This window comes from Ranitomeya variabilis, chromosome 5 (assembly GCF_051348905.1).
Source record: "Ranitomeya variabilis isolate aRanVar5 chromosome 5, aRanVar5.hap1, whole genome shotgun sequence".
Classification (NCBI taxonomy): Eukaryota; Metazoa; Chordata; class Amphibia; order Anura; family Dendrobatidae; genus Ranitomeya; species Ranitomeya variabilis.
In genome coordinates, this window is record NC_135236.1 from 592,225,640 (window position 1) to 592,249,885 (window position 24,246).

General features: G+C 43.4%; 1 protein-coding gene across 3 annotated transcripts in view; it reads left to right on the plus strand.

Moving 5' to 3' along the window:
* Positions 1–24,246, plus strand: part of LOC143776549 (slit homolog 2 protein-like) — a 215,659-nt gene that overhangs the window by 179,556 nt on the left and 11,857 nt on the right. The window contains exons 4-5 of one of the 3 annotated variants that reach the window (XR_013215865.1): positions 3,293–3,411; positions 5,376–5,928. The exons of 1 other annotated variant lie outside the window; for it this stretch is intronic. Coding sequence is in view for 1 of the 2 variants with exons in the window: in XM_077266021.1 (XP_077122136.1) it covers positions 5,376–5,436 (61 nt within the window). In the remaining variant the exon portion in view is untranslated. Of the gene's footprint in view, positions 1–3,292; positions 3,412–5,375; positions 5,929–24,246 lie in introns of those variants that run through there. One more of the 3 variants, XM_077266021.1, reaches the window with a different exon arrangement.

Sequence of the window (24,246 nt, forward strand, 5' to 3'; positions counted from 1 at the left end):
GGTTAGGGTTAGGGTTTGGATCCCTAGGGGTAGGGTTAGGGTTAGGGTTTGGATCCCTTTATCACTTTGATGGTGGGGGGTGGCTTATCAGTGACCTGGTGACAAGGACATTCTTCTAATAAAAAGCTAACCCTAACCCTAGGGATCCTAACCCTAACCCTAGCTAATTCTATTAATAGTGGGTTTTCTAGTTGATTTTGATGATTGGCACCTGTCACACACTTCTCAGCATGCCTTTAAAAAACGCAAACGCAGGAAAAAACACATGTAAACGCGTCAAAACGCCGCATTTTTTTTCTGCATGCAAAAACGCATGCGTCTAAAAAAACGCAGCGTTTAAACGCGTTTACATGCGTTTTTTCACCAAATGCGTTTTTTAAAAAAACGCTGCAGATCAAAACACAAGTGTGAAACCAGCCTTAGCCTAAAAGGGTCAAAACGTACCACATGGAGGACGCTGTTTCGCCATACTTGGCGTGCAGTAATCTCTACTGCTCATGAAGTTAGGATCTCATTACGTCAGCAGGCTCTTCTAACCAATACTATTCATTGTGTGTCAATTTCTCATCTAGCGCCTGCACACTTTGTCACTTTGGATCTCTGAGTGCCATCTTAGATGTGGAAAAGAATGAATATTATTAATTAATTGCTTAGTTTCACAGTATATCCTTCTCCTCTGACACGTGTATAACATCACTTAAAATGTAACTGCGCCATGTTGTTTGTATTTGGTCCAGATTTTAGACACAGCTGACTGTGAACAACCAACATCTTTTGCAACATTTTGATACAGTGCGGACCCTTTATACCGCATATGGGGACCCGGGCCTACCCGAACTAGGGGAGGGCAGAGACCGGGGTTCTGTGGCAGCTCAGCATGTGGACAAGGAAAGAGACACGTAGGACTTGATTACACCGCACAACTTCAGGTATAGAGAAAGTAAAGTTTACTAAAGTAAAGTCACACACTACATAAACAAAACATAATGATGTCAGGCTCCCGATTCCACACCTTCCAGAAGAGTACCACCCAGTTGACCCCAAGGCACCAACGGATCACCGAGGCACACATAGGCGGGACATCAGGGTACACGAGGTCATCAGGACGCAGGCAAGACATCAGGGTACAGACAGGACATCTGGACACAGGCAGGACATCAGGAATACCGGATAGACATCTGGGACATTGACGTGGCAGCCTAGGTCGTCAGTTGGGACACTGGCATGGCAGCCCAGGGCATCAATTACATCAGGGCAATGGACACATGAAGGACATCAGGACTCAGGCAGGGCATCAAGACATCAGGAATACCTGATGGACATCTGGGACACTGGCGTGGCAGCCCAAGTCATCAGCTGGGACACTGGCGAGGCAACTCAGTGCATCAGTTACATCAGGACATTGGACACAGGAAGGACATCGGGGTACACAAGGTCATCAGGACACAGACAGGACATCTGGACCCAGGATCACCGGCAGACATCAGACAGGAGTCGTTCGGTTCCGTACATCCAACACAGCCTACAGGCACCACCACAGTCCTCAGGCTCCAGGCAGCGGTCGTCGGGTTCCAGACTGCTGTCGTCAGGCTCCAGGCATCGGACCTAGGAAGGAACTTGAGCGGGATGGTGCTAGAACCGCAGGATTGCTGGGCCTACCAGGAGCTAGAACCGCATGTTAGCCAGAGCACAGAGTACATGCTCAGCAGAAACACCGGTTACAAGAGACTCAACGTTACTGGGTGCGAGTCTCCAGACACAGAGGGATTCCAGGAATATAACACAGCGGACACAGTTCAACAGGACTTTGGTACAGGGTCTGAATTAAACCACTTTTTTCACTTAAATAGTGGAGTGGTGCCTTCTTTTTCTATCTATCTATCTATCTATCTATCTATCTATCTATCTATCTATCTATCTATCTATCTATCTATCTTTCTAAAAGGACACCGGTGCATAAAAATTGGACAGCACTCATAGTGCGAGTGCTGTGCAATTTTTTTATTTTTTTTTCTCCCATTGACTTACGTTGGCGAGTCTTGTCCGAGAATCGCAGCAATACGCAGCATGCTGTGATTTTTTTTTTTTCAGTCCGATTTCGGCTTAGAAAAAACTTGCAAATGAGATGTCACCTATTGAATAACATTGGTCTGAGTGCCATCCGATTTTTTTTTATCAGATTGCACTCGTTTGTTTCTCACACAAATGTTTCTTACCCTTAGGGTAAGAGAAAGGGAACACGTTCAGGATATGAAACCTGGTGAGAGACCAAAGAGTGTGTTCCAAATTTCAAAACATCCGGATAAACATCTAGGAGATGCTGCAAGTCTGAAAACTTCTATAAAAAGTCTATAAAAAAGGTTTTCAAGCCTACAAGGTGGGATGACTGGGAGAAGAAGCTCAGGGACAGGGAGGCGTGGTGGATTTTTAAGTTAAATACCAGATTACCCCTATGTCTTTATCTCAGGAAAGATATTATGTTTCATTATTAGTTTTTTCCCTCTCCTTGTCACTGAGCCTCTCTCTTTCACTATTTAGCACTGTTTTCTCCCTCTAATTATGGGTGAATAATACTTTAATATCAATATTACCCTTTTGTGATGCCCCTGATCAAATGGCTAGTAAGGCGTATTGTGATCTGTGTATCTTTCCATGACATTCCAGTTTGAACAATAAGTGGAGGACATTTTAGTGCGAACATTGTCTTTTCATGATATCCCAGCTTAAATGCTGTGTGGCTATTGTTTTCTTATGACATATCAGTGCAAACAAATAGCCAGGAACATCGTAATGCGAATATAGCACTTATTGAGTTGTCCCAGTTTAAATAACTAGTAGGGTATACTGGAAAACTTTTTGGAGTGTACCAGGTTGTATGAGGGTAATCTGCAAAAAAAATCCTGTAAAAAGGGAATCGGTTTAATATATTTAAAAAATATAGTGTGAACATTGTACTTCAAGTTGTCCTATATGTGGTATGAATATTGTTTTCCCATGATACTCTTAGTGCAAATAAATAATGAAGGATATCATAGTGTGAACATAGCACACATCATTATTATAGTGTGAACAAAGCACTATAGATGGAGGTTTTCCTTCTCCATAGAAAACCAAAATTCCAATAACCAGTTTGGAATATTGTAGTGTGAATAAAGCACTACAGGGAGAGGTCCTCCTTTCTCGAGAGTTTATTGTGACACTTAAATCGAAGATGTGAAAATTTTGCAAGTGCTGATTTAGAAGTATGTGTAAATCCTGCATGTATTAACCCTTTCTCTCTTTTTCTTTGTAGTAATGCATGAATGAATCTTGAATGCAATCTTGAAAAAATCCTGTAAAAGGGAATCAATTTAATGCATGTGAAACTTTAGTGTGAACATTGCTCTTTTGTGCTATTCTAGCTTATATATGGTATGAATATTGTATTCCCATGATACTCTTAGTGCCGATACCGTATATACTCGTGTATAAGACGAGTTTATCAGCATTTTTTTTTTTTTTGTGCTGAAAACTTCCCTCTCAGCTTATACACGAGTCATTGTCCAGAAAGCTGGGGAGGGGGAGTGGCGGAGCAGTGGCAGGTGTCGGCGGCTGTGGCAGTAACTTTGCGGCTGCTAAAGAGAAATTAATATTCATTTCTCTTATTACGCACTGTTACAGCTGCAGCCACCAGCTTCCAGAAGACATCATACTCCCCTTTCTCCGCACTGTCGCTGCATCTCGTTGGCCCTGGTGCCTGCAGCTTTTCCTGTGCTGAGCAATCACGTGGCACCGCTCATTAAAGTAATGAATATGCATGTGTCTCCACTCCCATAGGCGTGGAGCGCATATTCATTACCTTAATGACCAGTGCCACGTGATCGCTCAGCACAGGAAGAGCTGCAGGCGTTGTTACCAGCGAGATGCTGTCTTGACGCTGAGGAGGGTGAATATGATTTTTTTTGGAATGCGAAGCATACATACCGGGATGGGGGGGGGGGTCACGCATACAACGGGAAGGGGTGGAACCATGCCTACAATGACGGGACCGGGGGAGCCATGCATACGATGGGACCGGGGGAGCCATGCATATAATGATGGGACTGGCAGGAGCCACGCATACCAGGACAGGAGTGGGGTGAGACACACATACCAGGACAGGAGTGGGGTGAGACACGCATACCAGGACATGAGTGGGGTGAGACACGCATACCAGGGCATGAGTGGGGTGTGACACGCATACCAGGACAGGAGTGGGGTGAGACACGCATACCAGGACATGAGTGGGGTGAGACACGCATACCAGAACATGAGTGGGGTGAGACACGCATACCAGGACATGAGTGGGGTGAGACACGCATACCAGGACAGGAGTGGGGTGAGACACGCATACCAGGACATGAGTGGGGTGAGACACGCATACCAGGACAGGAGTGGGGTGAGACACGCATACCAGAACATGAGTGGGGTGAGACACACATACCAGGACAGGAGTGGGGTGAGGCACGCATACCAGGACAGGAGTGGGGTGAGACACGCATACCAGGACAGGAGTGGGGTGAGACACGCATACCAGGACAGGAGTGGGGTGAGACACGCATACCAGGACATGAGTGGGGTGAGACACGCATACCAGAACATGAGTGGGGTGAGACACGCATACCAGGACAGGAGTGGGGTGAGACACGCATACCAGGACAGGAGTGGGGTGAGACACGCATACCAGGACAGGAGTGGGGTGAGACACGCATACCAGGACAGGAGTGGGGTGAGACACGCATACCAGGACAGGAGTGGGGTGAGACACGCATACCAGGACATGAGTGGGGTGAGACACGCATACCAGGACAGGAGTGGGATGAGACACGCATACCAGGACAGGATGGGGAAGCCACGCATACCAGGGCAGGACGGGGGGAAGCCACACAGCATGACAGGACAGGGGAGCCACGCATAGCAGGGCAGCGATGGGGGAGCCATGCATAGCAGGATAGGGATGAGGGGACAATGCATACACAGCTTATACTCAAGTCAATAAGCTTACCCAGTTTTGGCAAAATTGGGTGCCTCTGCTTCTACTCGGGTCGGCTTATACTCGTATATATGGTTAAATAATGGATATCATAGTGTGAACAAAGCGCTCATTTATTATAGTGTGAACTAAGCACTATAGATGGAGGTTTTCCTTTTCCATAGAAATCCCAAATTTAAACAACCATTTGGGAATATTGTAGTGTGAATAAAGCACTACAGGGAGAGGTCCTCCTTTCTCTAGAGAGTTAATGGTGTATTGTGACACTTAAATCGAAGATGTTAAACTATAAGCAAGTGCTGATTTGGAAGTATATGTAAATCCTGCATGTGTTAACCCTTTCTCTCTTTTTCTTTGAAATTAGTGGAAAACCCTTTGAGATCTTACTAACCTGGATGTATATCATTGGGATAAATATCCTGTAAGAGAAAAGGAATTTAGTACATCTGAAAATGAACCATCACATCAATAAAGATGAATAAGAGCCAGAAAGCAATATTATGTGATTTATTATGGCATTCGAAAAAAGTATTTGTATTGTTCATGGAATGTATTTCACATTGATTCCATGTTGTAGGTCAAAATGTATTATAGTGTTTCTGTGTATAATGTTATTTTGTAACACAGAAATTAATATTTACATTTTTCGTAGCCATTAATGGGAAATTCTAATATACGTTCAGCTGCAGAGGTCTCCCACCTGTGATTTAATTGATTTGTTTGCAGTCAGGAAATTGGTGTGTGCACATGTTCAGATTGTTGTTAAATTCTGTAAGTCCACTTGGATTGTATCTAGACAAAGAGTGCATGTCACTCAAAACGTGGCAAGGGATGCCTGTACTCTATTTTTTGTGAACACGCAATTTTAACTTTTGCTTCATGTACCTTGGAAAATAAAATGCACTTTTTTGGACTTCATCTGTGAGCTGGATTTTTCTGCTTTTTCTGGTCTCTAATCTTACCTTTATCTCAAATTCCTGGAGCATTTGTTCCACTCCCATCTCATATGCTATCTCTCAAATAACACTTTTCTCTACCATTTACAATATGGTTTCCACACTTCACAGTCTACTGAAGCTACCCTTGCTAAAGTCTCTAATGACTAACAAAACATCACTGCTGTAGAGGAGATCTGCATGGAGGAATGGGCCAACATACCACCAACAGTATGTGCCAACCTTGTTAATACTTACAGAAAACGTTTGACCTCTGTCATTGCAAACAAAGGATATATAACAAATATTGAGATGAACTTTGGTTAATGACCAAATACTTATTTCCCCCCATAATTTGCAAAATAAATCTTGCCAAATCAGACAAGGTGATTTTCTGGATTTGTTTTTCCATTTTGACTCTCATAGTTGTGGTCTACCTATGATGTCAATTACAGGCCTCTATCATCTTTTAAGTGGGAGAACTTGCACAATTGGTGGCTGACTAAATACTTTTTTTCCCCACTTTATTTGACACAACTTTATTCCCTTTATCCAATCATTCGTGTCACCTGCACTTTAAAAACATCTCCAGAAATCCTATATTTTTGAAGCTGCAAAAACTCTTACTGTTGCTCCTACTCATTCTTGTCTGGACTAAAGCAAATCTCTTCTGATTGGTCTCATTCTTACCAAACTTTCTCCTCAATCCATTGTGAATACAGCAGAAGCCAGGAACATATTTCTGTCCAGCTGCTTCACCTTTGCCTCTACCCTGTGCCAGTCACTACACTGGTTACCGATTCACTATAAAATCCAATATAAACTCATTTCTCACCCACAAAACTCTCAACAGTTCTGCTGTGTTACAGCGTGGGAAACACCAGCGTGGCTGTTCTGATCGATGGTAACGTTACACCTGGTAGATCAATACCACTGTCTGAGACTTGCAGGGTCACGCTGTCCAATGTTGGTATGGCCCCGCAGAGATGCTGTGATTTGCATTTAAAAGCTTACCGCAGGTCAGCAGGGGCTAGCTGATGAGAGACTACTCCCATCAGGCTACGTCTGCTGTCACTGATAACAGATGTAATCCTGAGTGTCCCCCCATGATCTCACATGTAGAACAGTCACATTGGGAGATGTATACAAATTTCAAAAAACTGACTGTCACATCTAAACATATACTAAGTGTGAACAGGTGCCGAACCTAGAGTTACCAACTCGTATACAGTCAAATAAGGCAGCACACTGCGGCGCCAAAACATGCAAACATGAAACACGAAAATTGAACTGCGTTACTGCACTAGAAATATGAAAAAATGAGTGTTTAGCACATAAATTGGCCAATTCATGTGTACCTGGTAGCCACATTAAGGCATCTCTCATATACCAGGTCCTAAACTTTCCTTTCTTTGCTTAGAATACACATCTTCATCTGAATGGGAACCTGTGAATCCTCGTTTTCATGTTTGCATGTTTTGGCGCCACATTGGGAGATGTGACTGCTCTACCTGGCTGCCGGCGATACACTAAGAGGAGCATCATCTCTCTCACAGTGCATATCACTGAGCTGCCGTAAGGGAGATCACCGGAGCTGATCGGCTGATGAACTCCGGTGAACTCCCACAGCAGCTCAAAGTGATTACCTCCTGTGTCAGTTTATAGCTGGCTGTCTTTGAGGGCAGTCACATAAGTTGCTTCAGTGGATGAGGCATTCAGTGTCATTATTTCAATAAAAGGTCTTTATTATGGGTGTGTGTATTTTGATTTTTTTTTTTTTTTATAATATCACTATGGGATTAGTAATGAGGACATCTTATAGACTCCTTTCAAAGGTGATATCAACCCCTTCTTCCAACCACTACATCACTTGCCACCACTACAGGGCAAGTGGGAGAGCGAGGCTAAGCACCATATTTGGTGCATCTTATAGAAGTTCCTTTTATGGGGTGGCTCAGAGCTGATATTTTTAGTCTGGGAGGGGGCCAATATCCATGGCCCCTTCGTAAGCTATTACTATCAGCCCACAGCTGTCTGCTTAGTCTTTGCTAGCTAGATTTCATAGGGGGACCGTATGTAAAAAAAAAAAAAAAAATCTAGGTTCCCCCTGTAAATTAGCTAGTAAAGGGTAAGCAAACATCTGTGAGCTGATATTAATAGCCTGGGAACCTTTATAGCTATTGGCTCCTTACCAGAATATTAATATCCTCCCTCGACTTTCCCTCTGTTGGTTATAAAGATTAAACGGAAGCCCATGCAATTTTTTATTTAATTTTTTGGTAAGAATTAGGCTAGGTTCACATTGCGTTAGGGCAATCCGTTTAGCGCTAGCGCTTGCGGATTGCGCTAACGCAATGTTTTTGTAGGGGTCGCGCTAACGTCCCCGCTCTCGCAGATCCCCGATCTGCGAGAGCGGGGAACGGACCTCGGGCGCGCCGCGGACGCTGCAAGCAGCGTCCGAGGCGCGCTACAAAAGAATGGCACATCGCTAGCGCGAGCCGAAAAAGGCACGCGCTAGTGATGCGCTACAGGCGAAATTTACATTGCTGTCAATGGGTGCGCTAACGGACCCGTTGCATGGCGTTAATTGCGACATTTTTGCCGTGCAACGCTGTCCGTTAGCGATCACCCACTAACGCAATGTGAACCTAGCCTTAGCAGTTGCTGTTTGGTTACAGCCTGTCTAGATTTATTCTGTTAACTCTCCTACATAGGTTGTTTACAGTTTGCGTGTGTGCATTTACTTACCGGTTTAATAATGAATGTGTCTGGCTTACACCTTTTCTAAACCTAGGGTTTGGTGTCAATGACATCTGCTGACACCAAGCCCTATTCCCATTACCCTGATGCTACTGCATCAGAAGGAAGAAGGTGTTGAACCAAGAAATTACATCACAAAACTTTTTTTTTTTTTATTTCTTTTAGCTAAAAAAAAAAAAGCCTTTATTGCTGTAGCAAAAAGCATGCAAAAATGTATGCAAAACCGCTGCCAAGAGATGCAGAAACTTTGCAGAAATTTCTGCAAGAAAATACTCAACATGCTCACATACCCTAAGGCTGGAGTCACAGTAAAGGCCCCGTCTCACTAAGCGATTTACCAACGATCACGACCAGCGATATGACCTGGCCGTGATCGTTGGTAAGTCGCTGTGTGGTCGCTGGGGAGCTGTCACACAGACCGCTCTCCCCAGCGACCAACGATCAGGGGAACGACTTCGGCATCGTTGAAACTGTCTTCAACGATGCCGAAGTCCCCCTGCAGCACCCGGGTAACCAGGGTAAACATCGGGTTACTAAGCGCAGGGCCGCGCTTAGTAACCCGATGTTTACCCTGGTTACCAAAAAAAACAAACAGTACATACTCGCCTTTCGGTGTCCAGGTCCCTTGCCGTCTGCTTCCTGCTCTGACTGAGCCGCCGTACACTGAGAGCAGAGCGCAGCGGTGACGTCACTGCTGTGCTCTCACTTCTCACTGTACGGCCGGCAGTCAGTGAGAGCAGGAAGCAGACGGCAAGGGACCTGACGGACATCAGAAGGCGAGTATGTACTGTTTGTTTTTTTTTACATTTACGCTGGTAACCAGGGTAAACATCGGGTTACTAAGCGCGGCCCTGCGCTTAGTAACCCGATGTTTACCCTGGTTACCAGTGAAGACATCGCTGGATCGGTGTCACACACACCGATTCAGCGATGTCAGCGGGACCTCAACGACCAAAAAAAGGTCCAGGCCATTCCGACACGACCAGCGATCTCGCAGCAGGGGCCTGATCGCTGGTACGTGTCACACATAGCGAGATCGCTATGGAGGTCGCTGTTGCGTCACAAAACTTGTGACTCAGCAGCGATCTCGCTAGCGATCTCGCTTAGTGAGACGGGGCCTTAAGCGATTTTAAAATCGGTCCGATGTTATTCTTACAAAGTCTGCTGTGTCTGAGTGTTGTGAATTTGTCCTTCGTTTTCATTCGAGTACAATCCGATTTTTCACACCTAGCATCCGATTTACATCTTAATGCAGTGTGATTGCTGTCCAATTACATAGAGCAATTCTCTGGCATTTACACACAGTTTTCAAAGGAAATATTCTTCAAAACTCATAGATACAAATTCAAATCAGCAGCTGCATACAGTAAAATCACAGCAGGTCCCAGCAGGATACAATAGATGGATTACATCCAGTATATACACATAGAATAGATAGTTATACAGACGTCAGTCACATATACAATTAATACAGTGTTTCTGCAGCTCACTGTACATGTGTTTAATTATTAAAAGATTATTTTTCTGTAAAAAATGTTGCGGACTTCCGCTTAATATTCTTATGCTTATGCCACTTACTCTGCTGCTAATGTTTTGCGATGCCTTGATGTTCTCGGGATTGGACGTTTAGAACTTTAATGCACACTGGGTGTCTCACTGCTGTCTTGGGGAAAACCACTCTTAAGATTGTTTACAAGCATGTTTTGATACTCCAGCATGCACGGGTCTCTTTCCAGGGGGGAAGCATCTGGCTAAATTTACTCTTGCATCATGGATCTAACAGATCGGCAAGTCAGACATCAGCACTATTTCTAATCCTAAGAATATGGGCGTCGTGTTGAATATAATGGAGCAAGAAGGAGAACATGTGTTGGGCTCTTCTATGAGGTCCAAATCCATAGTGTGTTGTTGGTGGGGTAACACTCAAGGTTGCTGCCTCAGCCCTCTCCCGACAACCGCAGACAACAGAGAATGGATCATTATCCTCTTCTTCTGACTTGCATGTCCATCACCTTTTCCGCCTCTTCCTTCTCCATTTGTTTCTCGGCTCTTGCACCTTCAGTTTGTATGGTACCATGAGCCCCTCTCGATTGCTATAAGCCAACTTCCCATGGCACCCGCCTGTGCAACGACAGTCCGGAAATTTGAGATATTGTTATCTGTTCTGCAGCCTCCTCTGCTTCTACCACTTCCTCTGGGACCACCACCTCCTGACGAACTCTATTCAACCTGTGCTGCAGCATGAAGATGACTGAGATAGTGATGCTGATGATGGCATCGTCAATACTAACCATCTTACTAGCCATTTCAAATGTATAGAATGGTGCAGAGGTCCTTCATCTGTGCCCACTTCGCAAGCATGATTTGCACCATGTTTGTTTTGTTGGCCAAGGCTATGAAAAAGACATACTGTACCAGGGCGCGTCGCTGCTGCCACAACTACTGCAGAGTGGAATTCCGCCGTGTCGCAACATCGGTAGTCAAACGTTTAACCATTTGGCCGAATGACCTCTGTAGTGATGAAAGTTGATGACCTGCGGGGTGTGATAGTCAGAAGTGAGCACACAGTGACCATATCTTCTGTAGCAGCGCGCTCAGGCTGGGATAGTGGCAGATAAATTGCTGTACCACCAGGTTGAGGACGTGAGCCATGCAAGGCACTTGGATGAGATTGCCCCAGCACAGGGCCGCCACCAGGTTTGCACTGTTATTTCACACAGCCTTCAGTGGAGACAGTCATTGCCCTAATTTAGCCTGGATAAATGTCCCCAACTCTTGAGCTGTGTGACTGCGATCTCCAAGGCATATTAATTTGAACATTGATTGTGGTGAGCCATGTTTGCTCGTCCAGGTGTCAGTGGTGAAATGCACCCTGGCAGACATAGATGATTTCAGGGAACAGGTGATATTGTCTGCAACATGCTGGTGTAAAGATATTGTACCCATAAATAAATATTTGTGTGAAAAAACAAACAATAAAAGTTCACATATTTGGTATCGCCGCGTTAGCAATGACCTGACCTATAAAACTGTCCCACTAGTTAACCTATTTTGTGAACACCTTCAAAAAATAAATTAAAAAATGCTTTATCATACACCGAACAAAAAGTGGAATGAAACGTGATAAAAAAGACAGATATAAATAAACATAGTACCGTTGAAAACATTATCTTGTTCTGCAAAAAAATAAGCCACCACACCACTCCATCAGTGGAAAAATAAAAGTTATAGCTCTTAGAATAAAGTGATGTAAAAATATTTTTTATAAAATTGTTTTTGTTCTGCAAAAGCATAAAAAATTATATAAATGAGATCACTGTAATCATACTAGCCCGAAAAATAAAACTGCCTTATCAATTTTACCACACACGGAACATCATAACACCACCACCCCAAAAAAACTAAATTGCCGGTTTTTGTTCATTCTGCCTTTTGAACCCTTTACCCCTGATGGTGGTTTGCACATTAATGACCGGGCCAATTTTTACAATCCTGATCACTGTCCCTTTATGAGGTTATAACTCTGGAACGCTTCAATGGATCCTGGTGATTCTTACACTGTTTTCCCATGACAGTGTACTTCATGGCAGTTATAACGTTTCTTTAATATGACTTGCATTTATTTGTGAAAAAATTGGAAATTTGGTGAAAATTTTGAAAATGTAGCAATTTTCCAAATTAGAATTTTCATGCCCTTAAATCACACATATGTCAAACAAAATACATAATAAGTAACAGTACCCACATATCTACTTTACATCAGCACAATTTTGGAAATATTTTTTTTTGTTAGGGAGTTATAAGGGTTAAAATTTGACCAGCGATTTCTCATTTTTACAATACCATTTTATTTTTAGGGACCACATTACATTTGAAGTCACTTTGAGGGGTCTATATGATAGAAAATACCCAAAAGTAACACCATTCTAAAAACGGCACCCCTCAAGGTGCTCAAAACCACATTCAAGAACTTTATTAAGCCTTCAGGTATTTCATAGGAATTTTTGGAATGTTTTAAAAAAATGAACATTTAAATTTTTTTCACAAAAAAATTACTTCAGATCCAATTTGTTTTATTTTACAAAGGATAACAGGAGAAATTGAACCCTAGGATTTGGTTGTACAATTTGTCCTGAGTACGCCGATACCCCATATGTGCGGGTAAATCACTGTTTGGGCACATGGCAGAGCTCGGAAGGGAAGGAGCCTCATTTGACTTTTCAATGCAAAATTGGCTGGAATTGAGATCGGACGCCATGTGATGTTTGGAGAGCCCCTGATGTGCCTAAACAGTGGAAACCCGCACAAGTGACACCATTTTGGAAAGTAGATCCCCTAAGGAGCGTATCTATATGTGTGGTGAGCACTTTTGAACCCCCAAGTGCTTCACAGAAGTTTATAATGTAGAGCCGTAAAGATAAAAAATATTTTTTTTTTCACAAAAATTATCTTTTCGCCCCCAATTTTTTATTTTCCCAAGGGTAACAGGACAAATTGGACCCCAAAAGTTGTGAAATTTGTGCTGAGTACGCCGATACCCCATATGTGGGGGGAACCACCGTTTGGGCGCATGGCAGAGCTCAGAAGGGAATGAGCGCCGTATTGAAATGCAGAGTTTGTTTTCCACAAAAATGATTTATAGCCCCAATTTTGTATTTTGCCAAGGGTAAAAGGTGACATTGGACCCCAAAAGTTGTTAACCAATCTATCCTGAGTATGCTGATACCCCATATGGGAGAAAACTACTGTTTGGGCACACGTAGGGGCTCAGAAGGGAATTAGTAACGTTTTGGAATGCAGACTTGGATGGAATGGTCTGTGGGTGACATGTTCCATTTGCAGAGCTCCTGATATGCCTAAAAGGTAAAATAAAAACCACAAGTGACATTATTTTAGAAACTACACCCCCCCAAGGAACTTGTCTAGATGGATTATGAGAACTTTGAACCCCCAAGTGTGTCACTAAAGTTTATAACTCAGAGCCGTGAAAATAAAATCATTTTTTCCCACAAAAATGATTTTTTAGCCCCCCCAATTTTTTTTTTTTCCAAGGGTAACATGAGAAATTGGACCACAAAATTTGTTGTGCAATTTGTCCTGAGTACGCTCATACCCCATATATGGGGGTAAACCACTGTTTGGGCGCACAGCAGATCTCAGAATGGAAGGAGCACCATTTTACTTTTTCAACGCAGAATTGGCTGGAATTGAGATCGGACACCATGTTGTGTTTGGAGAGCCCCTGATGTGCCTAAACAGTGGAAACCCCCCCCAATTCCGACCCTAACCCTAACACACCCCTAACCCTAATCACAACCCTAACCCCAATACACCCCTAACCCCAAAACACCCCTAACCCTAATTCCAACCCTAACCCTGACACACTCCTAATCCCAACCCTAACCCTAATCTCAGCCATAAATGTAATCCAAACCCTAATCCCAACTCTAGCCCTATCCCTAACTTTAGTCAAAACCCTAACCCTAATTTTATCCCCAACCCTAATTTGAAATAAATATATCTTTCTATTTTATTATTTTTCCCTAACTAAGGAGGTGAAGGGGGTTTGATTTACTATTTATAGCTGGTTTTTATAGCGGGTTTTTATGTTTGGCAGCTGTCACGCACTAAAAGATGCTTTTTATTTCAAAAAATAGTTTTTGCATCACCACATTTTGAGAGCTATAATTTTTCCATATTTTGCCCAGAATAGCCATGTGAGGTCTTGTTTTTTGCAGGACGAGTTGACATTTTTATTGGTACCATTTTTGGGCACATGACTTTTTTATCGCTTTTTGTTACAATTTTTGGGAGGCAGATTGAGCAAAATGCAGCAATTCATGAATTTCTTTTGGGTGGGGCGTTTATACCATTCCTCGTGTGGTAAAATTGATAAGGCAGTTTTATTCTTCAGGTCAGTACGATTACAGCGATACCTCATTTTTTATGTTTTGGTGCTTTTATACAAAAAAACTATTTTATAAAAAATTAATTGTTTTTGCATCGCTTTATTCTGAGTGCAATAACTTTTTTATTTTTTTCACTGATGGCGCTGTTTGGTGGCTCGTTTTTTGCGGGATAAGATGATGTTTTCAGCGGTACTATGTTTATATCTGTCTTTTTGATCGCGTGTTATTCCACTTTTTGTTTGGCGGTATGATGATAAAGTATTGTTTTTTGCTTTGTTTTTTATTTATATTTTTACGGTGTTCACTGAAGTGGTTAACTAGTGGGACAGTTTTATAGGTCGGGTCGTTTCAGACGCGTGGATACCAAATATGTGTACTTTTATTGTTTTATATTATTATTTACATAAAGAATTGTACCCAGAAGAGAATGAGCATCGTTTGAGTTTGAGTTTTGAATGCAAATTGGCTGTTGCCAATGTTGCCATTTTGGAAACTTAACCCCTCAAAGAGAAGTTTGTAACTTGATGGCCACGTTCACACGCTGAGGGTTCCTCTGCCGGTTAATCCCGCAGCGGAATTGAAAATCTGCAGGGCAAAACCGCTGCGGTTATCCCTGCAGATTTATCGCGGTTTGTTCCGCGGTTTCCGCTGCGGGATTACTGCTGTACTATTGATGCTGCATATGCAGCAATATGCAGCATCAATAGTAATGTAAAAAATAATAAAAATTGGCTATACTCACCCTCTGACGTCGCGATCTCCCCGGCGCTGCAAGCGGCTGTGCCGACAAGGACCTTCGTGACGTCACGGTCATGTGACCGCGGCGTCATCACGGTCATGTGACCGCGACGTCACCACAGGTCCTGTTCGGCACAGCAACTGAGACCGGACGCCGCGGGCCGCGCTGAGAGGTGAGTATAGCATGATTTTTTATTTTAATTCTTTTTTTTACACCCAAATATGGTTCCCAGGGCCTGGAGGAAAGTCTCCTCTCCTCCACCCCGGGTACCACCCGCACACTAGCCGCTTAACTTCCCGCAACGTGGGCACAGCCCCATGCGGGGAGTTAGCGGTTCAATGCATTTCTATTGGTGCAGAATCGCTGCGATTCTGCACCAAGAAGTGACATGCTCCTTCTTTTTTTCTGCAGAAAATCCGCGCGGATTTTCCACAGAAAAAAAGGATCGTCGGCACAGCGGGTTTTGTTTTCCATTAGGTTACATTGTACTGTACCCTGCATGGAAAAAGGATGCGGACCCGCAGCTGCAAAACAGCTGCGGGTCCGCAGCAAAACCCGCAGCGTGTGAACATAGCCTAACTTGTGAAAATAATCACATTTTTCCCACACAAATGTTATTTTAGTCCCAACATTTGCATTTTCACAAGGGTAGCAAGATAAATTAAACCATACAATTTGTTGTGAAATTTTGCCTACTTAAAACCGATACATGGGTGAAAACTACTGTTTGGGCACACGGCAGGGCTCGGAAATGAAGGACCTCCATTTGACATTTTGAATGCAAAATTTGCTGAAATCCTTAGTGAACTCCATGTCCCATTTGAAGAGCCCCTAATATGCCTAAACAGTGGAAATCCCCACAAGTGTCTCCATTTGGAAACTATACCACTCTAGGATTGTGGTGAGCACCTTGAACCCCCAGATGCGTCACAGAAGTTTATAATGTTGAGCTGTTAAAATAAAAAAAATCACATATATATTTTTTTTTTGCCTTTTTTTTTTTGTTTTGTTTTTTACTTTGTCCCACTATGGGACTTTCACTTTTAGCAGTCTGATCTTTGCAAGAGCATTGCAATGGTTTATAACTATCAGTGCTGAACTGACACAAGCCCCTGAGACTGTGCTCTGTGCATGGTCTGAGGGGCTTGCCATAGCCTAGTTACCCGGAAGTCGTCATGACAACATTGGGTCAACATGGCAACAGTCGGGCACCTGCGATGTCCTGGGGTCGTCGTTCGGAGTGCAGAAGGGGCTCCCTCCCTCTGCCTACCTTCTAAATGCTGCAATCGCTATCGATCATTTAGAGGTCTAAAATGCAAATAACTATGCAGGCTCTGCTCCTGGCAGAAAGTGCCTGGTTTCAGCTGTGATTTAAGCTGATCACGGGATGGATATCACTCGCGCACAGCTACTGTGTGCACAAAATTGCCTGGATGTACTCAGTACTGAGAACGCCCAAGGTCGGGAAGGGGTTAAGTTGTGTAGGACATGAAACAAGGCTAGAACAATACTTCATAATACAAGGGACAGACAGAACAGGACACATATGCAAGAACAGTATATCGGCTCTTTGCAGTCCAATAATGTGTCTATGAGGAAAACCGTTGCTTGGGAACTGGATCCTTTTTTTTCTCTTGTACCCCTGTGCGGTTGCACTAATGGTATGTCCACCCTTTACTGTGCCTTCTGACAGTGGGCACAGTGACACTATTCTCTTGTGTTCCCAGTGCAAGTGGACAGATGCATGACCACAAGCAGGACAAATGCATAACCACAAGTGGGCAGCTACATGACAATTGAATAGATACATAAGCACAAGTTTGCAATTGGTGGTCACGTGCACACTGTTGTGATTCAGAAATAAACGGTCACATACAGTGGCTTGGAAAATTTTTAACCTCCTTGGCATTTTTTTGTTTTACTACCTCATAACCTGGAATTTCAATGGGTTTTTCTTAGTTTGCATCAGTTCATGTAAAAAACATGCCTACAACTGTGAACATTTTGATTTTTTTTTTTGTGATGCAAACAACAAATAGGACAGAATATCTGAAAATTTCAATGTGCATAACGATTCACTCTTCTACTCCCCCTCTCCTAAAGTCAGTACTTTGTAGAGCCTCCTTTTACCGCTTCAAGTTGCTTTGGATAAGTCTTTGAGTTTTCAACATCTTGCCACTGGGATTTTTGCACATTCTTCAAGGCAAAACTGCTTCAGCTCCTTCAAGTTAGATGATCTCCTCAATGTTGCTTTATCAATATGCTTTGTCATTGTCTTGTTGGAAGGTGAGCCTTCTTTTGAAGTCTCAAATCACTTGCAGTCTGAAACAGGTTTTGCTCACGAATATCCATGTATTTCGCACCATCCATCTTGCCCTCAACACAAACCATTTTCCCTGTCACTGCTGCCGAAAAAATTCCCACAGCATGATGCTGCCACCACCACCATGTTTCACCGTGGGATGGTGTTTTTGGGATGATGAGCTGTGTTGGTTTTAATGGGCAACCATCTCTTGGCAGGTTTGTTGTTGTACCATGTTTTTTTCTATTTGATGATAATGGATTTAATGGTACTCTGGGGGATCACCGATTTAGGATATATTTTTCTTTTAGAATTCAACCCTGACATGTACCTCTAAACATCTTTTTCCCTGATTTGTTTTAAGATCTACTTGGTGTTCGGCATGTTGTTTGCTTAGTGGTGTCTCTTGCTTAATGCTGTTGCAGCCTCTGTCCATTCAAAAAAGGTGAGTACATACTGACAGTGTCACACTGTGACAGTCTTCAGAAAGGAAGAGAAGTCTCAAACTGTAACTGGAACTCCGAGTATCCCTGTCCCGGGGGTACTTTTGAAGGTAGATAGGCCTGGGTCTCCGACCTTACAATGCTCCTATTAACCCTTAATCTGTCCCCTCATCCACCATTTGAGGCATGGGACAGAAATGTAGGTTAAACCAGACACACAGACAAAACAGGTATAACAGAAAACCTATCATACAAAAGCACTCATTAACAATAAGGAGGAAGATAGCGATGGGAAGGAATAAACTAAATGGGAATAGGGACGAGTAGATAAACATATACGTACTTCATCAAATTACAGATGAGTGCAACTACAGCTCCACTCCAGCTAATCTACTTAGCACTTAGCACATGAAGATGAATCTTTCACCGGCAAGGGCTAAATGCCCAGAAACAGTGTATATAGAGGGAGTAAAAGATAATCAGTTGCAGCTGAAAACATCCAAGCTGTATGGTCTCAGCCAACATAGAAAGAGTCCATACCATCTGTAAAGAAGACCTGGGATTCATTGCATGACATGACCTTCTAACTCAAGGTCTTCCAGGGAGATGTGACATTTAGATTGCACACAGGTGGACTTCCTTTCACTAAGGCCGGGGTCACTTGGACCAGTGTTAATCTATGGGGCAGCTCAGATCACCATATTTATTTTCTCAGGTGTACTCGACGTGCGTGTAGAATCGCAGTATGCTGCGATGGTACGTGTATATAGTTCGAGACTCGCCAAAGCATGCCTATGGGTGCGACAATAACTCAGACACAACATGGACCATTTGTCTAGCTTGCGAGAAATACGCACACATTTTCCTCATTCCAGCCCATTGAGCTATTAAATTCAATGGAGAAAATCGGTGAGAAATGTAAAGCCATACACATGTCATACGAATGCATAGGTGCGAGAAAATCGCATCATCACATTGCAAGTGCATTACACACGGATGACCATATGGATCACATGTGATGGTACTGTTATCATACTTTTTAGTCCTAGTCTTAATTGTCCCATGTAGTCTGGGTATAGTACTTCAGAGTTTACATATCAGTCACTAAATTTTACCACTGATATATTAATATCTAGGTACAGAAAGAAGTACATGATAAAACTAAAAAGTTATATTTCATTTCCAATATTAAACCTTTTTTAAAAAAAAAAAGAAAAAAGTGCTGGATCTGAACATAAATCTAAAAGAGGGACGTGATTATTTGGTATACTACACAGGATGAATACATAATAAACATATGAGACAAACATATACAGTGCCTTGCAAAAGTATTCGGCTCCCTGGAGCTTTTCGACCTTTTCCCACATATCATGCTTCAAACATAAAGATACCAAATAGTATGGTGAAGAATCAGCAACAAGTGGAACACAATTGTGAAGTTGGACGAAATTTATTGCTTATTTTAAATTTTTGTGGAAATTTAAAAACTGAGAAGTGGGGCGTGCAATATTATTCAGCCCCTTTACTTTCCGTGCAGCAAACTCACACCATAAGTTCATTGTGGATCTGAATGATCCAGTGTTGTCCTAAATAACTAATGATAATAAATCTAATCCACCTTTGTGTTATCAAGTCTCCATATAAATGCACCTGTTCTGTTAGAAGCACAGAGAGCATCATGAAGACCAAGGAACACAACAAGCAGGTCTGTGATACTGTTGTGGAGAAGTTTAAAGCTGGATTTGGACACAAAATGATTTCCGAAACTTTAAACATCCCAAGTAGCACTGTGCAAGCAATCATATTGAAATGGAAGGAGTATCATACCACTGCAAATCTACCAAGACCTGGCCGTCCCTATAAACTTTCATCTCAAACAAGGAGAAGACTGATCAGAGATGCAGCCAAGAGGCCCATGATCACTCTGAATGAACTGCAGAGATCTACAGCTGAGGTGGGACAGTCTGTCCATAGGACAACAATCAGTCGTACACTGCACAAATCTGGCCTTTATGGAACAGTGGCATGAAGAAAGCCATTTCTCAAAGATATCCATAAAAAGTGTTCAAACATATATAAGAAGAAGGTGCTCTGGTCAGATGAAACCAAAATCAAACTTTTTGGCAATAATGCCAAACAATATGTTTGGCGTAAAGGCAACACATCTCATCACCCTGAACACACCATCCTCACTGTCAAATATGGTGGTGGCAACATCATGGTTTGGGCCTGCTTTTGTTCAGTGACAGGGAAGATGGTTAAAATTGATGGGAAGATGGATGGAGCCAAATACAGGACCATTCTGAAAGAAAACCTGTTGGAGTCTGCAAAAGACCTGAGTCTGGGAAGGAGTTTTGTCTTCCAACAAGACAATGATCCCAAACATAAAGCATAAAGCAAAGTCTACAATGGAATGGTTCACAAATAAATGTATCCAGGTGTTAGAATGACCAAGTCAAAGTCCAGACCTTAATCCAATCGAGAATCTGAGGAAAGAGCTGAAAACTGCTGTTCACAAATGATCTCCATCAAACCTCATTGAGCTCAAGCTGTTTGCCAAGGAAGAATAGGCAAGAATTTCAGTCTCTCGATGTACAAAACTGATAGAGACATATCCCAAGCGACTTGCAGCTGTAATCGCACCAAAAGGTGGCACAACAAAGTATTAAGTTAAAGGGGCCGAATAATATTGCACGCCCCACTTTTCAGTTTTTGAATTTCCACAAAAATTTAAAATAAACAAATTTCGTTCAACTTCAAAATTGTGTTCCACTTGTTGCTGATTCTTCACCAAAAATTTACATTTGGTATCTTTATGTTTGAAGCATGACATGTGGGAAAAGGTCCAAAAGTTCCAGGTAGCCGAATACTTTCGCAAGGCACTGTGTGTATGTATGTATGTATATGTATATATATATATATATATATATATATATATATATATATATATATATATATATATATATATATATATATATACCGTATTTTCCGGCGTATAAGACAACTTTGTAACACCTGAAAATCTTCTTAAAAGTCGGGGGTCGTCTTATACACCGGGTATCGACTTGTACGCCGGGTGTATATGGTGGTGGTGTGGGGGGGAGTGGTCCTGATGACGATGAGGGGGCGTCTCACAGGAAAGTGAGTATCCCCCATTACCTCATCATAGCGCTGCAGCGTGGGGTCTCTGTGCTGGGAGCGGCGGCTGCTGTGCTGTGGGGCGGCGGCTCCTCTTCTGCAGTGTGGGGCCTCTGGTGCTGTGGGGTGGCGGCGGCGTATCTTCATGCAGTCGGGGCTCCTCCGGCATCTCCTTAAAGCTCGGAGGCCCCGCAGCGCTGGCAGCTCCATCGGTACAATGCGGTGGCCTCCGGGAAAATGGCCGCTGCTCAGATTCAGATCTCGTTTCCCGAGATCTCGGGACGAGATCTGAATCTGAGCATGCGCCGCCCCCAGCGGCCATTTTCTCGGAGGCCACCGCATCGCACCTATTGAGCTGCCTCCGGGAAAATGGCCGCTTCTCAGATTCAGATCTCGTCTCCCGAGATCTCAGGTCGAGATCTGAATCTGAGCAGCGGCCATTTTCTCGGAGGCCACCGCATTGTACCGATGGAGCTGCCAGCGCCGCGGGGCCTCCGAGCTTTAAGGAGATGCCGGAGGAGCCCCGACTGCATGAAGATACGCCACCGCCCCACAGCACCAGAGGCCCCACACTGCAGAAGAGGAGCCGCCGCCCCACAGCACAGCAGCCGCCGCTCCCAGCACAGAGACCCCACGCTGCAGCGCTATGATGAGGTAATGGGGGATACTCACTTTCCTGTGAGACGCCCCCTCGTCGTCATCAGGACCACTCCCCCCCCCAAAAAAAAAGGCACATATTCACCGGCCCTATAAGACGACATAGGGTGTATAAGAAGACCCCTGACTTTTAAGAAGATTTTATATTTTAACTGGTAAAGTTGGGCGGTCGTCTTATACGCCCAGTCGTCTTATACGCCGGAAAATACGGTATATATATATATATATATATATATATATATATATATATATATATATATATATATATACATATAAGAGTTTTTGTCAAAGCCAGCTTACCGCTTTGAAGAAACAGGAATACATCCAACCTGTGGTTACAGTTTGCACGGAGAAAAAACTTTTTGTTTCTCCAGCGATCAGTCCAGTGGTAGAGTAAAATATACCTTTTGTTTATTCATTAAAAAGTTCCAGATTTCTTCAGTTACAATATTGCATACATTCAATCCCTTATGGATGACATGTTTCGACACCACAGGTCTTCCTCCAGGACACATATTATTATATTTGTACCCAGTCAAGTGTATAAAAGCTAGAAAATAATTAGTAAATGCTGCCGAAAAAGCATGCTTCTAAATGTCATCATCTAAACCTAAAACCAAATTGGGAGAAAATATATACCAAAGGGGAAGTATTGTAGTGCAAAAGGGCTCAAAGAGGTGCTACACATGTTGGTTTGCAAAAATAAATGGAATCTTCTAAAGATTGCTATGAAAGTGTTGATATAGTCACAGTGGAGAAACAGTCCGGTGGAATGTTACTTAGTCAAGATAGTGCTGTTTTTGCTTTGTAAAGCAAAACCATGATGAGAGCGAATCAATGATGTCATCAATGCATATTGTACCTGTTTTGCGCTATATTGCACAATGCCGACAGATATAATGGCATCCCTCTGCCCCGACACACGTTTTATCTCTTATTTTCTAGCCTTTATACATCTAGACTGAAGAGAACACTTAAACAACAGAATATAACTACAACTAAATCAAACTTCTGTGAAATCAAACTGTCCACTTAGGAAGCAACACTGTTTGACAATTTCACATGCTGTTGTGCAAATGGAATAGACACCAGATGGAAATTATTGTCAATTATCAAGACACACTCGGTAAGGAGTGGTTCTGCAGGTTGGGACCACAAATCACATCTCAGTACCAATGCTTTCTGGCTGATGTTTTGGTCACTTTTGAATGTTGGTTGTGCTTTCACACTCGTGGTAGCATGAGACGAACTTTACAACCCACACAAGTGGCTCAGGTAGTGCAGCTCATCCAGGATGGCACAACAATGCGACCTGTGGCAAGAAGGTTTGCTGTGTCAGCGTAGTGTCCACAGGCTGGAGGCACTACCAGGAGACAGACCAGTACACCAGGAGACGTGGAAGGGGCCATAGGAGGGCAATAACCCAGTAACATGACTGCTACCTCAGCCTTTGTGCAAGGAGGAACAGGAGGAGCACTGCCAAAGCCCTGCAAAATTACCTCTAGCAGGCCACAAATGTGTATGTGTCTGCACAAATGGTTAGAAACCGACTCCATGAGGATGGTCTGAGTGCCCGACATCCACAGATGGGGGTTGTGCTCACAGCCCAACACTGTACAGGACGCTTGGCATTTGCCACAGAACACCAGGATTGGCAAATTTGCCACTGGTGCCCTGTGCTCTTCTCAGGTGAAAGCAGGTTCACGCTGAGCACATGTGACAGACGTGAAAGAGTTTGGAGATGCCGTGGAGAGCAACCTGCTGCCTCCAACATCCTTCAGCATCACCGGCTTGGCAGTGGCTCAGTAATGGTGTGGGGTGACATTTCTTTGGCCCTCCATGTGCTTGCCAGAGGTAGCCTGACTGCCATTAGGTACCAAGATGAGATCCTCAGACCCCTTGTGAGACCATAGGCTGGTGCGGTTGGCCCTGGGTTCCTCCTAATGCAGGACAATGCCAGATCTCATGTGACTGGAGTGTGTCATTTGTTCCTGCAAGGTGACGGCATTGAAGCTATGGACTGGCCCGCCATTTCCCCAGACCTGAATCCGATTGAACACATCTGGGACATCATGTCTAGCACCATCCACCAACGTCACGTTGCACCACAAACTGTCCAGGAGTTGGCGGATGCTTTAGTCCAGGTCTGGGAGGAGATCCCTCAGGAGACCATCCGCCACCTTATCAGGACCATGCCCAGGCATTGTAGGGAGGTCATACAGGCACGAGGAGGCCACACACACTACTGAGCATTATTTCCTTGTCTTGAGACATTTCTACTGAAGTTGGATCAGCCTGTAACTTCATTTTCCACTTTGATTTTGAGCATCATTCCATCTCCAGACCACTGTG